Below are 19380 nucleotides of genomic sequence, written 5' to 3' on the forward strand. Positions count from 1 at the left end.
CTAAAATCAGATATGAAAATAATCTGGATAAATGTATGTTTAAGTTATGTGATTACTTAAATGTGAATGCATTATGGCATTACAGTTTGTAAAAAAGTATTATCAAATGTGGGGTTGCTATATTTACTTGTAAATCAACGTCAGTTTAAGGTTACTACCTAGTAGTAGATTCTATCACACCAGGAGTAGAAATGCAGGATCAAAACTATATATTGAAATCAAATTTCCTTGCTTGATGACGGAGATAATAACCACACTTGGTTACTGTAAATCATTTTGAATTAACACAGCCTGTGTGCCTGTCTTCCTGCAGTGAGCCGCAGAAGTATTTTGACACATGATGTGTTTCACCAAATGTTAATGGTTATTTTTAAACACGAGAACAAAAAGCAGAATGTTGGTTGTGGTATTTCCTGTGAATCCAAAACAGACAGATAGGTTTTGAAGCAAGATGGACACAGACAGGAAAACATCAGATAAATTAATGACAGAATCATAGTTTAGAGACTGGATGTCTGTAATGGTATGTTCCTGTTATTTATTCTGATGCTGTCTTCCCCTTCAGTTTTGGAGAAGATTCTCCATCTGTGTTCCATGGGGAAGGTCCATGGCCCAGCTGAACAGATCTAACATCTTACTGTTTCTTAGTCTGCACTTGTGGATCCTGCCTGCTCCTTTGCCTCAGCTCTGACGCTCATTTGACCTTTCAGTGAGTTGCTTCAGCTCAGAGAATACACCTCGCTTTTTTCGTTGTTTGTTTCAGTATTTATTTTCTGTTGGTTTAGGAAGCAGAGTCTGCCCAAGGAGAAGTCAGACAGGCACCAGGCAGTGAACAGAGGGACCAAGGTTGGCCAGACCCAGGAAACAGGAATAGGTCATTGAGGTGTTTGAGATTAAGAAGTCTTTCTGTGGCACTGGCTGCTTTGAACATTTTACTTTCCTTGTAGGCCTGCTTACCTCATCTGGTAAAACAGGCGTCATACTCACCTATGGCAAGCTGCTAAAAATTTTTATAACGCATACCTGCCTTCACGGCTAGATACCACTCTGCAAGTAGGGAGAAAGGGCTTATAGAAGTAATCCTGCCTTGCTGTATACTAACTGTCCTACTTTTCCCATAAAACTTTATCTTTTAAGAGATAGGTATTAGAAGGCATTAAGTTGCCATTGATAAGTGTCACATGCCAACTGTGTGGTTGCTTAAGGATGGAGAGCTTCAGTATCTGTAAACAGGTGGATCCCCATAGATATGAAACAGTAGCTGTCACTGCCAAATTTAAAAAAAATGCTTCTTGAAAATGTTATGGAATTTGATGTGTATTTAGGAGAGAGCGTAAAAAATGGAATCTATTGAGCGTAATTAAAGTGCAGCAATAGAATAAGAATTAAAAAAAAGAAAACCCCAAGATACTGTCACTTTGTTGTGAAGTGCTGTGAAAAATCATAATTAAGGGTAATGGCAAGGCCTTATTTGCTCTCAGAGCAAAATGTCCTAGATCCCTGACATCGAGGCAGAGCAGTGTTTTACTAAGAATGCTTTTCTTCTGTTGGTGAAGAATGATGAAGCTCTCTGAGTATTAATGATGCTGTAGGAAGAGCAGGGCTCGCTGCTTAAATCATTGAAGGTTGCTATGAGAAACAGAGTCGTGTTCCCATAGGGCATACCAATGTAGTTATAGAAGCTTCCTTTGAAAATTGATAAAGCTTCAGTTATTTCTAGCTGTGCTTTAGAGCAAATCAAACAATAATAATTGTTGAACAGGGCTGACCTGTGTGGACCCCAATGTTATTTGCAGTGGCATGTGGGCTCACAGAAGATAGAGCTGGAGTTTGCTTTCTGGTTTGTTAGAGCTCTGGCCAATTTGGGCACAGTTTTGAGGAGCAGTAATAAAGGACGTTTGCTGTCAGCCCTGATTTCGGCTTTTGACCATTTCAAGGAGAGCAACATCTTATAGTCACAGGATACATTGCATGGGGGAAAGTCACAAAGCTGTAAGTGCTGTGCTATGCTCTGCTTTAAAGTTTTGATAAATGTAAACGTGGGAGCACTGAATGGCAATAATCCTGTGACATCTGCATGGCTCTATATAAGAAGCAAATGCTTCTTTAGTGTAGAACATCCTGGTATGTGCTGCCTGTCCCCACGGGAGCCTGGCTGCCTGGCAGGAGATGCTGCTGGTAATTGGATCCCTGCATTGCTCTGGGATGTCGGTCTGTGATCTTGTGGTGTCTGGCTTTATTTTGCTGTTCATATTGCAGGCTTGATAGGTTAATGATCCAGTGTAGCGTTTGAGGTTTTGGAATCACTGCATAACTAGTTTTATCCCGTATTTAATTTAGATTTTCCATTCTTTTAATTGTTAGGAAGGGAATTTTTGTATTCCGACGTGGTAATTTCTGTTCATCAGTTTGTTTCCTGCTGTCATTTGGTAGAACAGTAAGTGAAAGATAATGTCATTTTTGTTGTTGGGGGTGGAATTTTCTTGAAATGTCATTCTTGAGTTATCTAATTTCAGAAACTTTGTATCAGCTCTATGAAATACTGAATATTTTATATTTTTTGTTGAAATCATTTTTGTTCTGTGCACCAGCCTCCCTCAGCTCACGGCTGTTTGATGCAGATACAGCTGAAGTGTTGATATCGGTGCAGACTAGTTAGTTTTGTTAACAAGAAAGCTTGTAGTTTTCTACAAGTAACCTCCTGTTATTCTATGGTCTGTAAATAGTAGTCAATGGAGAAATTATTAGGGTTTCATAACAGCATTAGATACTGAAATGGTATACCATCTTATGTTCCCTGAATCTCAGAAGAAACTGGAATATACAAATCCTCTTAAGCTATAGAATTGAACTCCTGAAGATGTTTTCATGTAATTTATTTTAATAGACTTTGTGAGCTCAAGGGGACCACTGACACCGTGAGATTAAGTTGTTACCTTGCCAAGCTGCTTACCAGAGAAAGCAGCAGCACTTTCCTTAGCAGCTTGCAAGTAGACTTAGTGATGAGTGTAGTAAGTCCTATGTTTTATAAGGATGCAGAGCTACTTTGTGAAGTATTTGCTAAATGGAAAAGCTATTGTACTAAAATTAGTTTGTCAAAGTATATAGTAATTCTAGGTGTAGAAGGGAAAAAAAAAGCCACTTATTTTAAGATGGCTTTAAAATTTCAGGTCAAAATTATAGTATTTATGAAATGACCTCATATTCCTTTTATCTTATTGTTGCTTTTGTCTAGAATTTGCAAACGGGATGGAATCCTAAGGAATTTATTGTCATGTTCAAAAAGAGAAAAGAAAAATAGTCGTGAAAAAGACCAACCTTTGTGCATGAGCGTGACCTGTACTCGTCAGGAAAAAAAAAACTATGTTGTACTTCATTACTAAATGCCATCATTACTTCCCCAAATTCCAGTTTTCATAATGAAGTAGAAAAAAATGTATGAAGCTGACATTCTTCAGTTGAGTCAGTCTTTTCCCTGGCAGTTTTGAAAAGTTGACCATGCTGATCTGAAGATCCTTGTGCTCCTTGGTAAAAGCAGCAGATTAAACTTGGAAACGGGAAAGAAAAAAATCTAATGGAAGAATGTCAGTGCTTTTTCTCCTGTTTAATGTGGATTGCTTTATTTTTGTATGTATGTGAGTACATGAGCTTCTCAGGTATATTTATCTTCTGTATCTAGAAGCTATAGATTTAGCTGCTGTGATGAGTCTTCCCTTTGGATTTTCATGCTTCATGGATTCTGAAACTGAGTGTTAACAGAAAATCTCATAAGCATAAATTAGATAAAAATACTGAAATGTATTGAGAGTTTTGGATTGAATAAGGGAAATAATTGGATTCAAGAAGTTGGCACTTATATAACTTCTGTGGGAAAACAAATGAAAATTAATATCAGCACTAGCTATAAAGTGCTGAGAAATATTGCTTCTACTTAAAAAAAAAAAAAAAGTCAATCTATAGCATTTGTTTTCTTTTTTGGTGAAACCTGAGTGTTTGTTGAGAGGAAGGATATTTTCCATAGCTTTGAAACTGGGAACAGAAACAAATTGATCTGGTGACTGCAGGTTACATGAAATATGGATGTCTTGGTATGTTAAGAAATGGATATATCAATACAATTTTAAATGAGTAAATTTTATATTTAAAATGGTACCTGTCAAAGGATTGCTCTTTGCATATTGACAGAGTTGAATGGGAAGAATCAGCATCTCAATTAAATTTTGAGTTAAATGTAAAAATGAATTTTATAAACAAAGCTTAGAGTCATTTACAGCATTTAAGTGAAATATTCAGAATTCCTTTTAAGAATGACTCATGTTACACTCTGAATCTTTGTTCATCTTGATCATCTAACACATTTTTGTACCATTCTGAATGATAGAATTGTTTGCACTGCAGTGTACTGTGATGTCTTATCCCGGCTTGAAATTTTTGTTTTATGAATCTAAATGTTTTATATGTGTAACAGGAGGGGTTAGCCAGGGTGAAGAGTGAATCATAATTGCAAAGACCTTTTTAAAATAAAAATATTTGAACGCAAGGCTGCTGTTTCAGTTCACAAAGGTGTGTATTATGGAGTCGCAGACTGGCTCAGGCTGAAAGGAACCTTAAAGCCCACCAAGCCCCAGCCCCCTACTATGGGCAGGGCTGCCATTCTCGAGATCAAGTTGCTCAGGAGTTCCTCATCCAACCTGTCCTCGAATGCCTCTGGGGATGGGGTACCCACAGCTTCTCTTGGGCAGCCAGTGCCTCACCAGACTCTGAATGAAAATTTTCTAATAGCTAATCTGAATGTCCTTTCTTTTAGTTTAAAACCATTCCCCTTCTGCCTCTTTGGCAGATATCCAGCATGGTATTACTGTGCACAGGGAATGCTTGCTCCTTACTGGCCTCCTTGCCTCTGTTTGTAGAGGACCAGTCAATACTTGGCATATTAATATAGGCAAGTCCTCTCAAAACCATCATTCATTTCCCTGGGCACATGTGCACAGCTGATCCAGTACCCTCCAAGTCTTGCTAGTGTAATGACTCACTTCCATACACAAATCTTTGCTTTGTTGAGAGCATTCATTTAAAGCTCTCAACTTTTAAGAAGGCCTCTATAGCAACTCGCTTCTCAAGGTTGCAGTAAGGCAATCGCTCTTTCAATCTGTCTTCGTGACACAATATTCTTTTAACATAGATGACTTTGCATAGACTTCCAGAACCTTGAGGAGAAAAACATCGTGCTTGAAAAAAAAGGGAATAGGTATGGAAAAGAGATGAAGCTGTTCTTTAGCTCTGTGTGTCTTTTATGTGAGAATATGCAGTATCCCCTTCTTTGCACCTGACCTCCAAGCAATGCTTTTGGATGCAAGTCCTCCAACACAGACTGAAATCTTTGGCTGCGGCACATCTGAGGGACAGGCAAGGCTGGAGCTAAGTTCCTATTCCTCAAATCCAAAGACTGTGAAACCTGGCACAGTGTCCTGTCCTGCTGCTGTGCTGTGCCCACACAGCTTTGCAGTAGATGCCCACTGTTTATCAAATTTCTGACTGAAATATCCTTGCTGTCCAACGGAAATAATTCTTTATGTGGGGCTCTTCTGAATTCTGAAAACCAGTGGCTTCTGTTTTCCTCCTTCATCTCCCACTCCTATTTCTTTTTTTTTTTTTTTTTTTAATTTTAAAAATTACTTCCAGTGTTGCAGTCTGTGTCACATATGAGGGTATGCTGGGATTTTGGGGGAGTATAGCAAAACTTTAATGTATGTTCATAAGAAAGTATTAAGAGAGCCTGTGGACAGATTTTGGAGATAATTAGGAACTATACAGAGCTGCTGCAGGCTCGAGGGATGTTTGCAGGCTGCAGAGTGTTCCTCAGGGAAAGGAATTGCGCTGTAATTACAGGCAAGGTCAGTGCATTCAGTTCAGTGGAAAAGACGTGGTAAGAGCTGGGGCTCTGCTGAACATTTTTCAATGTCATTAACAAGACTCAGTTGATTCCACTTTTTAAGTCACTATCCCCTGAAATATGGATCATACAGATGTTCTCTGTGCTGTGAGGATTTTGACCTCTTTTTGAGAGAGAAGATTCATGCCTGTAAGCGAAAGGACTTTCTTGTTCATGCTACATTTTTTTGTAGCTCTGAGGATTTTGAATGTGTGGTTCAGTGTTGTATTTTTCCACCTTTAAAACAAAGGTAGTACGTTTTTTCTTCTCTGAAACAGCTCCTTCAACATCCCTTTGAGGTGTTTCAGCCCACTCCATGTTACCTGAAAGCATGGCATGTGTCCTAGCCTTTGCTCCAGGACATTATGATGGCGGTCTTAAATTCACCCCTAGAGATAAGCTTTTCCTTTCTTCCCTTCTGAGGGCAGTACATTGAGTTCAGAAAGCATTCAAATGCAATTCTGTTTGCAAGTTCTCCTCCCCTGTTTCTCACTTGTGCTGTAAAACACCTTTGCAGTTTTACTGGCACTGCTGAATGCAGGACCATGCTGGGCCTGCACTAGGATTGATTCAGCTTCAAGCAAAAAAGGAAAAGCTTTTGAGTACAGCTTCAGCTGAGAGCCGTGTGGGCTGCTGTGGCACTCACCTCTCACTCTGCCCTGCTGTGTGTGTGTACTCAGTTGATGTAAGGTAGTTGGTCCAGGTGAAAGTCAGCTGCTGGTTTTGGAGGATATGTTTTTGGCTAGATCAGCTTGCTCATCTGGCTGGTAGGAAGGGTGCTAGGCTTCTTCCAGTTTCTTTTTCCCATGAACAAGTGTAACAGCTTGTTTACCTCACTTCTTCTGTACTCTGGACTTTTACAGTTTGCTGTCTTTCATATTTCCAGGCCCCTTCCTTTTCCAAAATTTGTAAATTTGGCAACACCCAATTAATAGCTTCTGACAGTTTACTTAAGGACCCCCGGTGTTTTTCTTGAAAACGGTTTTCCTGAAGGCATTTTAATGGTGTTTTGTTATTGGAATATTGTGTTGAAATAAGTTCTGTCAATATTCACGATGGATATCTGCTGAGCAGCTGGTAATGTAAGCTTCATTTCATCCCATTTGCCAACAGATGTATGTTCTGTCTCATTTTCTTATGAATATATAGCCATATGTGACTGACATTACAGCATCTCTATTAATGCACTGGCAGTTATGATTGCAGTGGCTGGCATTACGCCTTTGCCACTTGCCTGTTTCTGTGCAGCTCTACTCGGGTTACTGGTGTCTTTACATCTCAAATTAGCATGACTGACTGTCCTGCCCAGACCATACAGCTGCTATGGAGCAGGGGAGGAACTTCTAAAATTGCAGAAGGATGAAATTTATGGAGAGATAGCCATTTAAGAACAAAGGGAACACAAATTAAGCTTGTTCTAGCTTTTTTTCTTTCTTTCTTTCTTGGCATGAAGAACAGCTTTACAGCCTTTCTGGTATTTGTTTAGAATGATGTCCTCCAAACTGCATATTTTTCTGTAATACTAAAGAAGGATGAGAACCTCAGTGACTTGCAGCACAATGGAAGGTGAATGAAACAAAGATAATTAGAGGAGATGAGTGAAAGAAAAGAAAAAACAGTACTTGCTCAGGTCAAAATTTGTATTTTTTTCCTTACGGAATTGGCTTTTTTCCCCCCACAAACCAGTTATCTTACTTCGGTCCTTTAGGAACTGAGTACTTAATTTTGATAAAGAATTTTTGTTCCACTTGAATAAGATTACTCAATTTATGTTGCTTTGTAAGTTGGACTATATAAACAAAAAGGTGTTATGGCTGGCTAGCTTCTAGCTCTGCAGTGTATGGTTTGTAAGAGAATGTCTGTATTATGAGATGCACCATTTGTGTAGTATTTTGTTTAGCAGTAACCTTGAAGGTTAATCCCATAACCACTATTCGATAGCTGGCGGGATCATTTGCTATCAGCTTGTGCAGAACCAGTTGTGGTTTGATCCTTCAGAACAGGTCTCCTTCCCTTACCTCAATTATCTTACAGTCTTCATTGATATAGGTGTATATTTTTCCCTTCTTACATGGCAGCGGAAGGGAAAACTGCTGCTTCTTTTGACCTCATGCAAGTTTTATAGGAAGAAAATTGCTTAAGCTAAAAAGCCTGAAATATGGTAGCTTGACTTTTCGAAGGCTCTGTAGCTTACAGTTCTTTCCATAAGATTTTTGCGTGGTCAGGATCTTGAAAATGCAGGCTACTGTGAGGTTTTCTTTTTTCTTTTCTTTTCTTTTCTTTTCTTTTCTTTTCTTTTCTTTTCTTTTCTTTTCTTTTCTTTTCTTTTCTTTTCTTTTCTTTTCTTTTCTTTTCTTTTCTTTTCTTTTCTTTTCTTTTCTTTTCTTTTCTTTTCTTTTCTTTTCTTTTCTTTTCTTTTCTTTTCTTTTCTTTTCTTTTCTTTTCTTTTCTTTTCTTTTCTTTTCTTTTCTTTTCTTTTCTTTTCTTTTCTTTTCTTTTCTTTTCTTTTCTTTTCTTTTCTTTTCTTTTCTTTTCTTTTCTCTCTTTTCTTTTCTTTTCTCTCTTTTCTCTCTTTTCTCTCTTTTCTCTCTTTTCTCTCCTCTCTCTCCTCTCTCTCCTCTCTCTCCTCTCTCTCCTCTCTCTCCTCTCTCTCCTCTCTCTCCTCTCCCTCCTCTCCCTCCTCTCCCTCCTCTCCCTCCTCTCCCTCCTCTCCCTCCTCTCCCTCCTCTCCCTCCTCTCCCTCCTCTCCCTCCTCTCCCTCCTCTCCCTCCTCTCCCTCCTCTCCCTCCTCTCCCTCCTCTCCCTCCTCTCCCTCCTCTCCCTCCTCTCCCTCCTCTCCCTCCTCTCCCTCCTCTCCCTCCTCTCCCTCCTCTCCCTCCTCTCCCTCCTCTCCCTCCTCTCCCTCCTCTCCCTCCTCTCCCTCCTCTCCCTCCTCTCCCTCCTCTCCCTCCTCTCCCTCCTCTCCCTCCTCTCCCTCCTCTCCCTCCTCTCCCTCCTCTCCCTCCTCTCCCTCCTCTCCCTCCTCTCCCTCCTCTCCCTCCTCTCCCTCCTCTCCCTCCTCTCCCTCCTCTCCCTCCTCTCCCTCCTCTCCCTCCTCTCCCTCCTCTCCCTCCTCTCCCTCCTCTCCCTCCTCTCCCTCCTCTCCCTCCTCTCCCTCCTCTCCCTCCTCTCCCTCCTCTCCCTCCTCTCCCTCCTCTCCCTCCTCTCCCTCCTCTCCCTCCTCTCCCTCCTCTCCCTCCTCTCCCTCCTCTCCCTCCTCTCCCTCCTCTCCCTCCTCTCCCTCCTCTCCCTCCTCTCCCTCCTCTCCCTCCTCTCCCTCCTCTCCCTCCTCTCCCTCCTCTCCCTCCTCTCCCTCCTCTCCCTCCTCTCCCTCCTCTCCCTCCTCTCCCTCCTCTCCCTCCTCTCCCTCCTCTCCCTCCTCTCCCTCCTCTCCCTCCTCTCCCTCCTCTCCCTCCTCTCCCTCCTCTCCCTCCTCTCCCTCCTCTCCCTCCTCTCCCTCCTCTCCCTCCTCTCCCTCCTCTCCCTCCTCTCCCTCCTCTCCCTCCTCTCCCTCCTCTCCCTCCTCTCCCTCCTCTCCCTCCTCTCCCTCCTCTCCCTCCTCTCCCTCCTCTCCCTCCTCTCCCTCCTCTCCCTCCTCTCCCTCCTCTCCCTCCTCTCCCTCCTCTCCCTCCTCTCCCTCCTCTCCCTCCTCTCCCTCCTCTCCCTCCTCTCCCTCCTCTCCCTCCTCTCCCTCCTCTCCCTCCTCTCCTCTTCTCTCCTCTTCTCTCCTCTTCTCTTTTCATTAGTAATTTAGAATACTGTGTAGTTGTCAGCATTTTCCTTTTTCCTTCTCTGCTTTCCCTTCCCTCCCAGTCTCCTTGTAATCTCACCTTCAGATACCCTACTCAAAGCTGTGAAGAGTGGGGTTTTGAATAAACATAAAATGCTGAAGAGCTTGCTGCAGTATTGGTACACTTGGCTGTGCGTGACTTCTTTCTGTCAACAAAAGAGAGACACCTCAATGAAAGATGCATGAGAACAAGCAAATATTTTTCTGGTTGTCTAACTAGCTCAACACTTATACTCTTATATAAGTTAATGGAAACACTTAGGAGTTAAATTGGGTTAAATATTGACACAAGTAGGAGAGCCACTGCTAATAACCCTTTTTTTTTATTTCCCGCCTTAAATTAATACTTGAATTCATTCCTGTAATACCAGAACATAACTTGTTGCTGGTTTTGCATTCAAGAACAGCTATATCGCACAGCAAAACAAAATAAAATAATTGTAGATCTTTTTCCCTGTGCTGCAGGTCTAATATTTTTTGTATCGTTAGATAACTATCTAATTTTATATCGTTGGGCTTTGAATCATATTAATCATCATATGGGTTCAAGTAGCATCTCCCAGAACAAAGAAATTTTAATCTGCTCTTTAAGTGAGTAAAACCAGATTGCTGCAATTTGTTGATATTTGGTGTCCAACTAGCGCTTAGAAATAACTAAAAACAGCTGCTTCGTGATTCAGTGAGCTTCCATGATGTGCACCTTTCCCACTCTGAAAGAATAGGTGCATAAAGCTTGATTATTAAAAACCTACTGTTAGAGCTTTAGTTTGAAAGTTTGATCTGAAAGGCTAAATTCTCATTATATGCAGAGCCCAACCTGCGTTCAGGCTAGTGGTAAGATTATACTGAAGTAGCAGCTAGCTCTTATATAAGGCTTTTTATCCTCAGCTCTTCCACATGCCTTGCAACAGAGGTACTTACCATTCATTTGTGTTTCTTGGAGGAGAAAAAGAAGGCAAAAAGCTTGCTTTAAACTTGTAGAGAAGAGCAGGATTATGGGACTGCTGTAAGGGCAAAAGAAAAAATGGTGTGTATGTCTAAATCAGATACTGATTTTCCTGGGGGAAGACTTGCCTCTGAATCTTCTAATTAGGTTATTCCTTAGGAAATATTCAGCAGATGGAAATGAAGGAGAGTGGAAAGAACTAAATCTTAATATGTATGTAGTCTTAATTCAGCCTATCTTTTTGAATTACAGTCTTAAAGGTATTTTTTAATCTTGTCTACTGAATTCAAGTACAACATAAAGGTGGTGTTGACCTTCAGTGATTTAAATATAAATGCAGTCTTGTAGTCAGGACATTATTGAGAGAGAGATACCTGAATAATGACTGAATGTTTTGTATTTAGATATTTTCATCCCTACCTGTCCAGCTTTCCTAATGCAGTTAGAATATTTTTAAGAAGAGAAGCCTTTTGTTTCTCTAGTCCTCAAACTGATCATGAATCAGATTCAGATGAGAGTGGTTTACTGTCCAAGATGCAGAAGGGCCCTTTTCTCAAACTTGTTGATTTTCTGTGCAGTGAATGAGGACGGAAACTGCAAACAAAGGTTGTACAAAACCATGCTATGACGAAAGAAAATGGTAGCAGCCATTATTTTTATATCTTGTTTAGTTGTAATGCTTAAAAGTTCCAGTAATGACTCACCAAACCTCAGGGACAGTTTTGACAGTTTTCCTAACTGCTTTGTAAACTACCTTATATCCTTGCCTTGTTATCTATGTCTATACATACAGATATTTTAAATTGTTATAGGTACATCTATGCTTGGACGAAAAAAAGTGGTTAGTTACTCAGGAAGTGAGGTTAGTACAGTGTTACATGTAGTGTAGGCAAGCCCGTTTTTACAGTGCTAATGAACAGGACCAATGCAATTCTTCGTTTAAATGGGATCTCTTTAGCAAGAGCTGTACAGAAGCAGTAACTGCATACGCGTGTACTTCAGATGTATTTGGATGTCCCTGCTTGAGCTCGGGTTGGGCTGGATAGACCCAGAGGTGTCCCTGCCAACCTCAACCAGTCTGTGGTTCTCTTTTAGTCCCTTGGAATCTGTGTGTCTGTTCTGTCACTGACACCTCCCTTTCCAACCCTCACTCCACAGAATTGTGGAGTCTTTGTTAGGAGTTCGTCCCAGCAATTCCAGTCAAAAAAAAAAATTTTTTTTTTTCCTTTTGTGTCTTTCTTGAAAACGTTTCATCAGTTATGCATATGAATTGTGAAGAAGAAAATACTGTACGTTGTGTCCGAATAACGCATGTATCTATATACAATATAGATATTTCATATAAAAGCTCTATATAAACAAAATGCTTAAATGTCATGTTTTGTTTATTATCACAGTAGTTTCTATATATCTGAATTGTTTTGTGGCTCACTTTCCTATTTTTTCACTTTTTTCTTTTTTTTTTCTGTGTGTTGTGTGCATTTTGTCTTGCAGAGTTGGAAGAAGGCAGAGATTTCAAGCTTTGAGTGACGGGCGCCTTACAAGATTACCATAGCTAAGCTGAGAAGGCAGTTGTAGCTCTGAGGTTCACTGAGCTGGTGTATGTACTGCACGTACATGAAAGCGCACATGTTTTTGTCATCGCATAGACTGACTTTCACGTATTCCTGAGAGCTTTGCAATTGATGAAAATTAATTTAAGTACCAGATGGAGCACCTTTACAGCACAGGAATTGGTAACCCATGGAAAAACACCTGCCAGTAATATTCAACTTACTACATGGTCTTCGCAAGTGAAAAAAGTTTGCAAGAAAAGGAAGAAAAAACACCCTCCACACAGAAGAAGCCTAAGAAATACCTCCACAATCTAAATCAATAATTGCGAGGGAAACATAAGAACACTGAGGGTGGAGGAAAGTGATTTTGTTATTGCAGGGGCATAATGTATCGTCTTTGGCTCGGTATGCTTCGGGCTGAGTAGTTTCTGAATGGACTAATAAATCGTGACTATATGTTGAGCAATGATGACTGAAAGTAAGTAAGTTGAGGAACTATGGCACAAGTCTGGGCATTGAACTGAAGAATCCTCATCATCCTTCTTGAGTTAACCAGGTCATCGTCTTACATATTCTTTCTTCCTCTCCTTTTTCCTCTTTTCACTTAGTGTGATATACATACTAATGAATTGAGCTCATAAATGTTACTCAAATAAAACGATTGGAATACTTCATATGTTTCCTTCTTGTACAGCTGCAAATGTTGTGTCTGGAACTATGAATCTGTGCTGTAGACAAGCATCAAGAAGGAAAGATCCGATAAAACAAGCAAGGAAAATACCTAGAGAAATAGTGAAACCAGGAAGTCAGATTTTTAATGCTGCTTCTCTTTCTTTTTTAGATGAATACGTTCCTTCCTTCCTTGAATTTTAGAAGATTTTGAAAGATTGCTTACTTGATGTGCTTTAATTCTGGCATTTGTTTTTGGTAGGATGAAAAGTCTGTGATTCCTTGTAGCAGAAAAAAAGGGAAAAGTAAAGGAAAAACAGCTTGACATTTAAGCCTGTTTTGGAAGAGAGAGAACTTCATGGTTCACCTGAGGCAAACTTATCTGCTTTAAAAGCTAAAAGCTTTGGAGCATTTTTGATTCCGCTATAAATGAAGAGGGGGTTTCTTTGTCATTCGTGTGTGGCAGCAAAAAGTGGGAAAGCAGGCAAGATAGCGTGATAAACGGTTCAGGCTCTGTTTGGTCTCTGGTGGAAAATAAGTGCTGCAATGAAAATTGGATTGGCTTTGGATTGCAAAAACATTTGAATCCAACGAGCGGTTCAGTACCAAGAGGGATTTCCCATCTGGCCTGGCACACCAGTGCCTGCACAAGTTTGGGTCTGTTGTTTCGCACGGTTTGTGTGCCTTTTTTTCCCTTTATGCAATCTCTTTCAGCTTTAGCAGCAGAAATACGTCAGATGGAAAAGATATGCCAGAGGGCAGCTTGGAAAAGATGAATGTCATATATATACATATGTATGTGCGTGTGTTTAAATTTCTGCAACTGAACTTTTGAAGAAAATCTGACTGGAGGAAATCTTAAAAGCCTTAAGTTACTTGAAACCTACACATTTGCAACTCTTTGTCTCTGGAATTGCATTACGCTAAACTGGAATCTCAGGCTGTATAAAGATTATATCAAGTTGAGCAAAAAGATGACTTAACCATTTCTTGAGCGCCTCTTACTGAAGTAGCTGTCTCTCCAAAGGATAAGTGCACCCTCACTCTACAGACTCAACAACAAAAAATGAACCTGAATTTTTTTTTAAGTGTTACTTTTTCTTAGCCAACTGCCATCATCTTTTATAGAGGAATTTTTCACTATGCATTTGGTGGATATTTATAAACACTGACCCCATCCTCCTCCCTTTCAATGATCTATCCCAGGTCAGTCTTATCAATAAAAAACAAAAAAATTGGTTTAAATTTTGTGCGCTAGACACATTACTTTCCTATGTCAAAAAATAAAATATTTAAAAAGCATGTATGCAGCAGTGGAACATGGGCCTGTTCTTTGCAGTGACTCCAACATCCTCTGCCTCTCCTGGAAAGGGAGAGTTCCCAAAAGTGAGAAGGAGAAACCCGTGTGCAGGCGGCGGTACTATGAGGAAGGCTGGTTGGCAACAGGCAATGGCAGAGGAGTTGTAGGCGTCACTTTTACTTCCAGCCATTGCAGGAGGGACCGGAACACCCCTCAGAGAATCAACTTCAATTTGAGGGGCCACAACAGCGAGGTAAGCAAACCGTGTGTTATGATTCAAAGATTGAGTGATGCTGGCTTTGGAAATGATAGCATTGATTCTTTTGTAGTGTTTCTGCTTGTAACGTGGCGGGAGAGCATGGAGGAGGCTTGGGACTAATCCAAATGTGTTTGGAATTTTTTTGGTAAACTGAAAAGCATGAGGCTTATGGTGAGGATGTTCTTTGAAAATGGATCTGGAATTTGCCCAGTTTCCAGCAAATTCAACAAATGCATGTCAGAATTTTGAAAGCTTTGATAGCTGATGGCTTTTACACAATATTAAAGTCTGCCTTGGAAGACTAATAGAAGGGCAGAGGGGTGAAAGAGTTGCTTAGGCAAAGCCTATCAGTTTTTATGAAATCACAGACTGAACTGTTCTGCAGCAGGTGACAGTGACGTGTAGGTCTGCACACAAGTGCATATGGACAGGAGTGTTTTGTATATTATATAGACTGTTACAGATAAAAGACAAATTAATGTACATATTTGTATGAAGTTCTGTCAAAAAAAGTGCAGATGCAACTTTTTCCAAGGGAAAGAGTGGTGTTTGCATCCAGCAATCTGCTTTGGGCCATCTTGAGTTATCAGTATGTCTTTCATTTGCATATTGGGGTTTGTTTTTTGAAATGTGAGATACAATGACCACTTCTGCTTTTGCTTAACATGTGTCTTGGAAACACCAGAAGAAGTGCTGCTAATGGGGACGTGAAGTCTTGTTGCAGAACATGGAACTATGGGGCTAGGCTTAATATGCGCCAGTTAAGTGAGAAAGTTGCTGATGTGCGTGCTGCCTTCTGGTTCTGGTTAATTTAGCTGTGTTTACACAGTCAGTCATAACATTCTTTTTCTGGGTTGCAGCATCATTGCTCTATGGATTGAGCCATGCCACTTGTACATCCTTTCCTTTCCTCCTGTGATTGGCACAGGAGTCTCAAATGAGAATGTTTCTTTGTGAAAGTTTTTGGATGTGGGCTCTTAAATTATGTTGGGCCAAGCCTGTCATTAATAATAATAATGAGTAAGGTTGTGTTTCTAGAAATCTTCCTGGTTAGGAGCAAATGTGTGAAGGACTAGCATAGAGGCTAGCAATTCACTTCTCTGCATGGGGCTACAAGGCTGATATGATGGTGTCAAATGTATCGTACTTGAAGAAGGGAGTCGCTTTTGGGGCAGTTAGCTTTGTGGTGGGTCTTTGGCTGCTGCCAGGTTTTTTGAGCATTGGTGTGAAGGAAAGCTTGTGCTTACAAGATGATGTATTATACAAAACCCTTCACTGGACTTATTGAACGCTGTCCTGTTTCTTAGAGGATAATCTTACTGGTTTGGGAGGGAATAAAACTGTAATGCCGGGTTTGTTACTGGTGAAAGGTAAATAGTGAAATGGACAAGAAGATTGTTTCTTTAGTAAATATTTTCCTTCTGAGTTTATCTGTTGAAAGATTCTTTAAATAAAATGTTGGAATGGCTCAACTTAAAGCTAGTGTGACAAGCAAAGTTTATTGTTTTTCTGATGTATGTTCCTGCTTTAATATCACTGTGCTTCAGTTATAAAGCATAAAGTGCTTTAATGAATGAGCAGGAGAGGTGAAAACACTGAAGCTAGAAGCTTTCAGTTTGGGCTATAATAAGTAGTATGCTGCAGGCAGAGCAGTACACTGTATTTCAGTTTTAGAGTGAAAATCTGGGAAAGGTAAAGCAGCACTGTGCTTTGGGCAAGAACATGAGCCTATTTTTAACCAGGTCATGAAGGTGGATGCTAGTCATGTATTTTTGCAGTGTTTTTATGATTGCTGAAAAGATTCCCTGAAACCTTTTGGTACACAGCTCCTTTTTTGTCTGTAGAAGCAATGCCTACAGCATATCAGAACGAGTAAGAATGAAGAATCCCTGGGACTGAATTACTGGCAGGCACATTACAGTGGTAACGTTACACCACATTACAAGTGGAGTACTTGCATGATTCATTGGATGAGACAATAACTGTGAACAAAGTGCCTGGTAGCCTGAGCCAGGGTTGTTTTTACAATTGCTTCAAGGTTGGTTATTAGCGTTGGAAACTAGGAAGTGGCTGTTATAATATTTTAATTAATGTCCTGATGTTTTTGTAGTTTCTAGGGAAGAGCAAGGGATTAAAATAAGCATATTCCATTTGTTCTTTGTCAGAGTGTGAAATGACTGCATTTTGTGATAGATACTTTTTACATTTTGGATAATATTTATAGTCTTGATTCTCATTAACGTAAAGCTCAGAATTCTAACAATTAAAAATGGATGCGTATCTTCCAGTGAAAGATTAGAAGGTGCCTATAAATCAAATTGGTTGGATGGATGGTGCTGATGTAGGTATTCTGTTAATGGGTTTCTATTGTATTAAAAGGCTAATTGCTTGTATGGCACTTGATGTTTTTAAAATTATTAGTGTTTTCAAAATTATTTTGCATATGTTTATTTTTCATTGTGCTAACCAACGTGTCATCTTTTATATATTTTAGTAGGATTTGGTATGCTAGTTTCTGGACTGAAATGTTTAAAAAGTAGTGCAAGAATATGCAAATTCTGATGCAGCAAATTAAGTAACCTACTGAATACATTAGAGAGTATGCACAGCAACTTTAACTGTAATCGTAAAGCAAACTGCTCATTTGTTTAATTTTTTTGGATTGTCCAAGTACATGACTGTAACTGCAAAAAATACCCTGTTTGCTTTAGCAGGATTTAGAAGTGGGAAGGGATATAAACATATCTCAGCTGGGATGTCCAATGAATTATTTTTAGTTGCAGCTTTTCAAAAGAACCCAGTCCTTTTAAAAAAAAAAATATTCAAGAACTATTGCTTCTCATACTGCATTGTTTTATGTAAGTCTCTGGATGGCTCTTATCTTGGGTTTGTTTCAGAGTAAAAGGAGGTTACAAGTCCTCTTTGCTATGTTAAAAAGAGATCTTTCCTTTTTTTCTGTCCACCTTTTTGGAGTTGTGTGTAAAAGTTCTGAACAATTCTGGCAACACAGACTCTTTCCAAAGGACCATTAAAAATAAAAACAAACAAATAAACCTTTTCAGTAGTGTTTGTTGGTTTGTAGTGTTACTGGTAAGAAAATAGGAAAAACTACAGATACAGATACATGTTTTAATTGTAACTGACATTTGAATCTCTACTATGATTTCTTTTATGATTAGAAAAGAAGTCTTGACAGCATAGGGATCAGTCATTGCCTTCTGGAAAAGTTGTAATTTGTGGACGCTTAAGAAATCTTGAGGTAGAAAGATGCTGTAACAATGCCTTTTGGCTACAGGCTCCTCCGTGGTCCAAGGCACACGCTGATGTAAACTGCAGTGGTACTGCAGATCTCTCCTGCTTTCCTGTCTGCACAGAAAAGACAGGACAAGGTTTAGAGGCAGAAATGTTATCTTTTTGCTGAGGCAAGCTAGTGTAGTTGGAGAAGTGAAACAAGTTTTGGGCATACACAGTGCTGAAAGGACTTGTGTTTCTGAAAGCTTGCCTGAGTTTTACAACCCTGCTAGTTAATACAATAAAAGTTGTGAAATCTATTACGAGCCATGCCCTTCCTCTGTCCTCAAACTGTTGTAGCTATGAAACACAACAACAACAACAACAACAAAAACCAACACTGCAGAGACAGGCGGAATTAGTGCTTCTATGAGAAGGGTCTTGTTGGGGAGTGGATCCTCTGTCTGAACTGGATGTTGACTTTTGCTTTAAGACTGTTTTTGCCTGGCTATTCTCAGTACTTATTTTCAGGAAGCACAAAGACACTGAGGTTTTGTGTAGACTCCTCGATTACACCATTTTGAACTGTTTTCTTTGGGCTTAGCTGGTTGTTTGTGCGCTTTTTATTTCTTAATGCAGGCTTTCTAAGAGCTGAAACACATTTTTATTCTCTTGATTAATTTTTTTCTTAGCAGTCTTTAAAAATTAGTAATTCTAAATCAAATTCTTGATAAAGCTTAAGTATGCTCCGTGACATACAAAAAGTCTTTCATAGCCTTCTCTCTAGTTGTAGTGAAGAAGTGAGATAACTATTGACTGTTGGCATATGAGCACCTGAAAAAGGAAAGTCACAAGTCAGTATGTCATTCTGAAGGCCTTGCATGCATAAGCATAGCTACAGGATCTACTGAGCATCTGAATAGTGGAGAAATCAGGTTTTATGATACAATTTCTGAGCCATAATAATCATTAAGGACATTGCCTTGCTTTAAACTGTTCCCAGAGGAATTCATCAAATTAGAGATAGTCTGAACAGATAAGGTACCCATTACAAACTATAAACATTTCACAATATAATTGAACATAAAGCACCAAGTAATTGCTTGTCAAGTATAGCTAGAACATAATAGCATAGACGAAAAAAAATGTCAGCACTCGTCCTTGGGCAACCAGCATCTCTGCTCTGATAGTGTCTTTTATGAGCACATGCAAGCTTCTGAAGGAATGCTCAACATTCTCTTCACATTAGGAGCTTCCGCAAAGGGAAGATATCTGTTTGTCTAACAAATGTTACAGGAAACAATAAAAATTGTAATTGAGAAATCTTATTTTTGTGAATTTTTAAACAGAAGTGGTTTTAAGGTTCCAAAATAAAACTCTGATGTTCCAGCTCTGGAATTATTTGTGAAATGATTTTATTGGAAAATTGTATCTTTATACGTTTGTAATTATTATTGTTTTTACATTTTAAGGAAATGAAACGTACACAGATGGCTTTATTAATGGAAATAGCACCAAAAAGTAGCTTTGTTTAGCCTGGTCAGAATGTAACGCAAATGGAAAGTATAGTGGATTCACTTCTATTCAAGAGACTTGTCAAAGGTTCTGGTCATGACAAGACTCCAGTAGGAATGAGTTCAATTCACTCACTCTGATTG

General features: G+C 39.6%; 1 protein-coding gene and 1 long non-coding RNA gene across 9 annotated transcripts in view; one reads left to right on the forward strand and one right to left on the reverse strand.

Annotated features, from left to right (window-relative positions):
• The window catches only part of TULP4 (TUB like protein 4), a 142720-nt gene that overhangs the window by 13817 nt on the left and 109523 nt on the right, over positions 1-19380 (forward strand). For 5 of the 7 annotated variants that reach the window (XM_031611555.2, XM_090135665.1, XM_031611570.2 and 2 more), the window contains exon 2: positions 12202-14485. In XM_031611555.2, coding sequence (XP_031467415.1) covers positions 14234-14485 — 252 coding nt within the window. In that variant the 5' untranslated portion in view covers positions 12202-14233. Of the gene's footprint in view, positions 1-11325; positions 11997-12201; positions 14486-19380 lie in introns of those variants that run through there. The other 2 variants (XM_090135667.1, XM_031611562.2) reach the window with 2 other exon arrangements.
• LOC116241037 (uncharacterized) lies at positions 9668-11787 on the reverse strand. 2 transcript variants are annotated; one of them, XR_016464330.1, is made up of 4 exons: positions 11697-11787; positions 11128-11301; positions 10683-10765; positions 9668-9907 (listed from the first exon to the last, which is right to left on the reverse strand). It is a non-coding gene; the product is annotated as an uncharacterized LOC116241037 (long non-coding RNA). The 2 variants fall into 2 exon arrangements; XR_004169438.2 differs by lacking the exon at positions 11128-11301 and having other exon boundaries at positions 11697-11782.

This window comes from Phasianus colchicus, chromosome 2 (genome assembly GCF_987193195.1).
Source record: "Phasianus colchicus chromosome 2, bPhaCol1.hap1.1, whole genome shotgun sequence".
NCBI classification, from domain to species: domain Eukaryota; kingdom Metazoa; phylum Chordata; class Aves; order Galliformes; family Phasianidae; genus Phasianus; species Phasianus colchicus.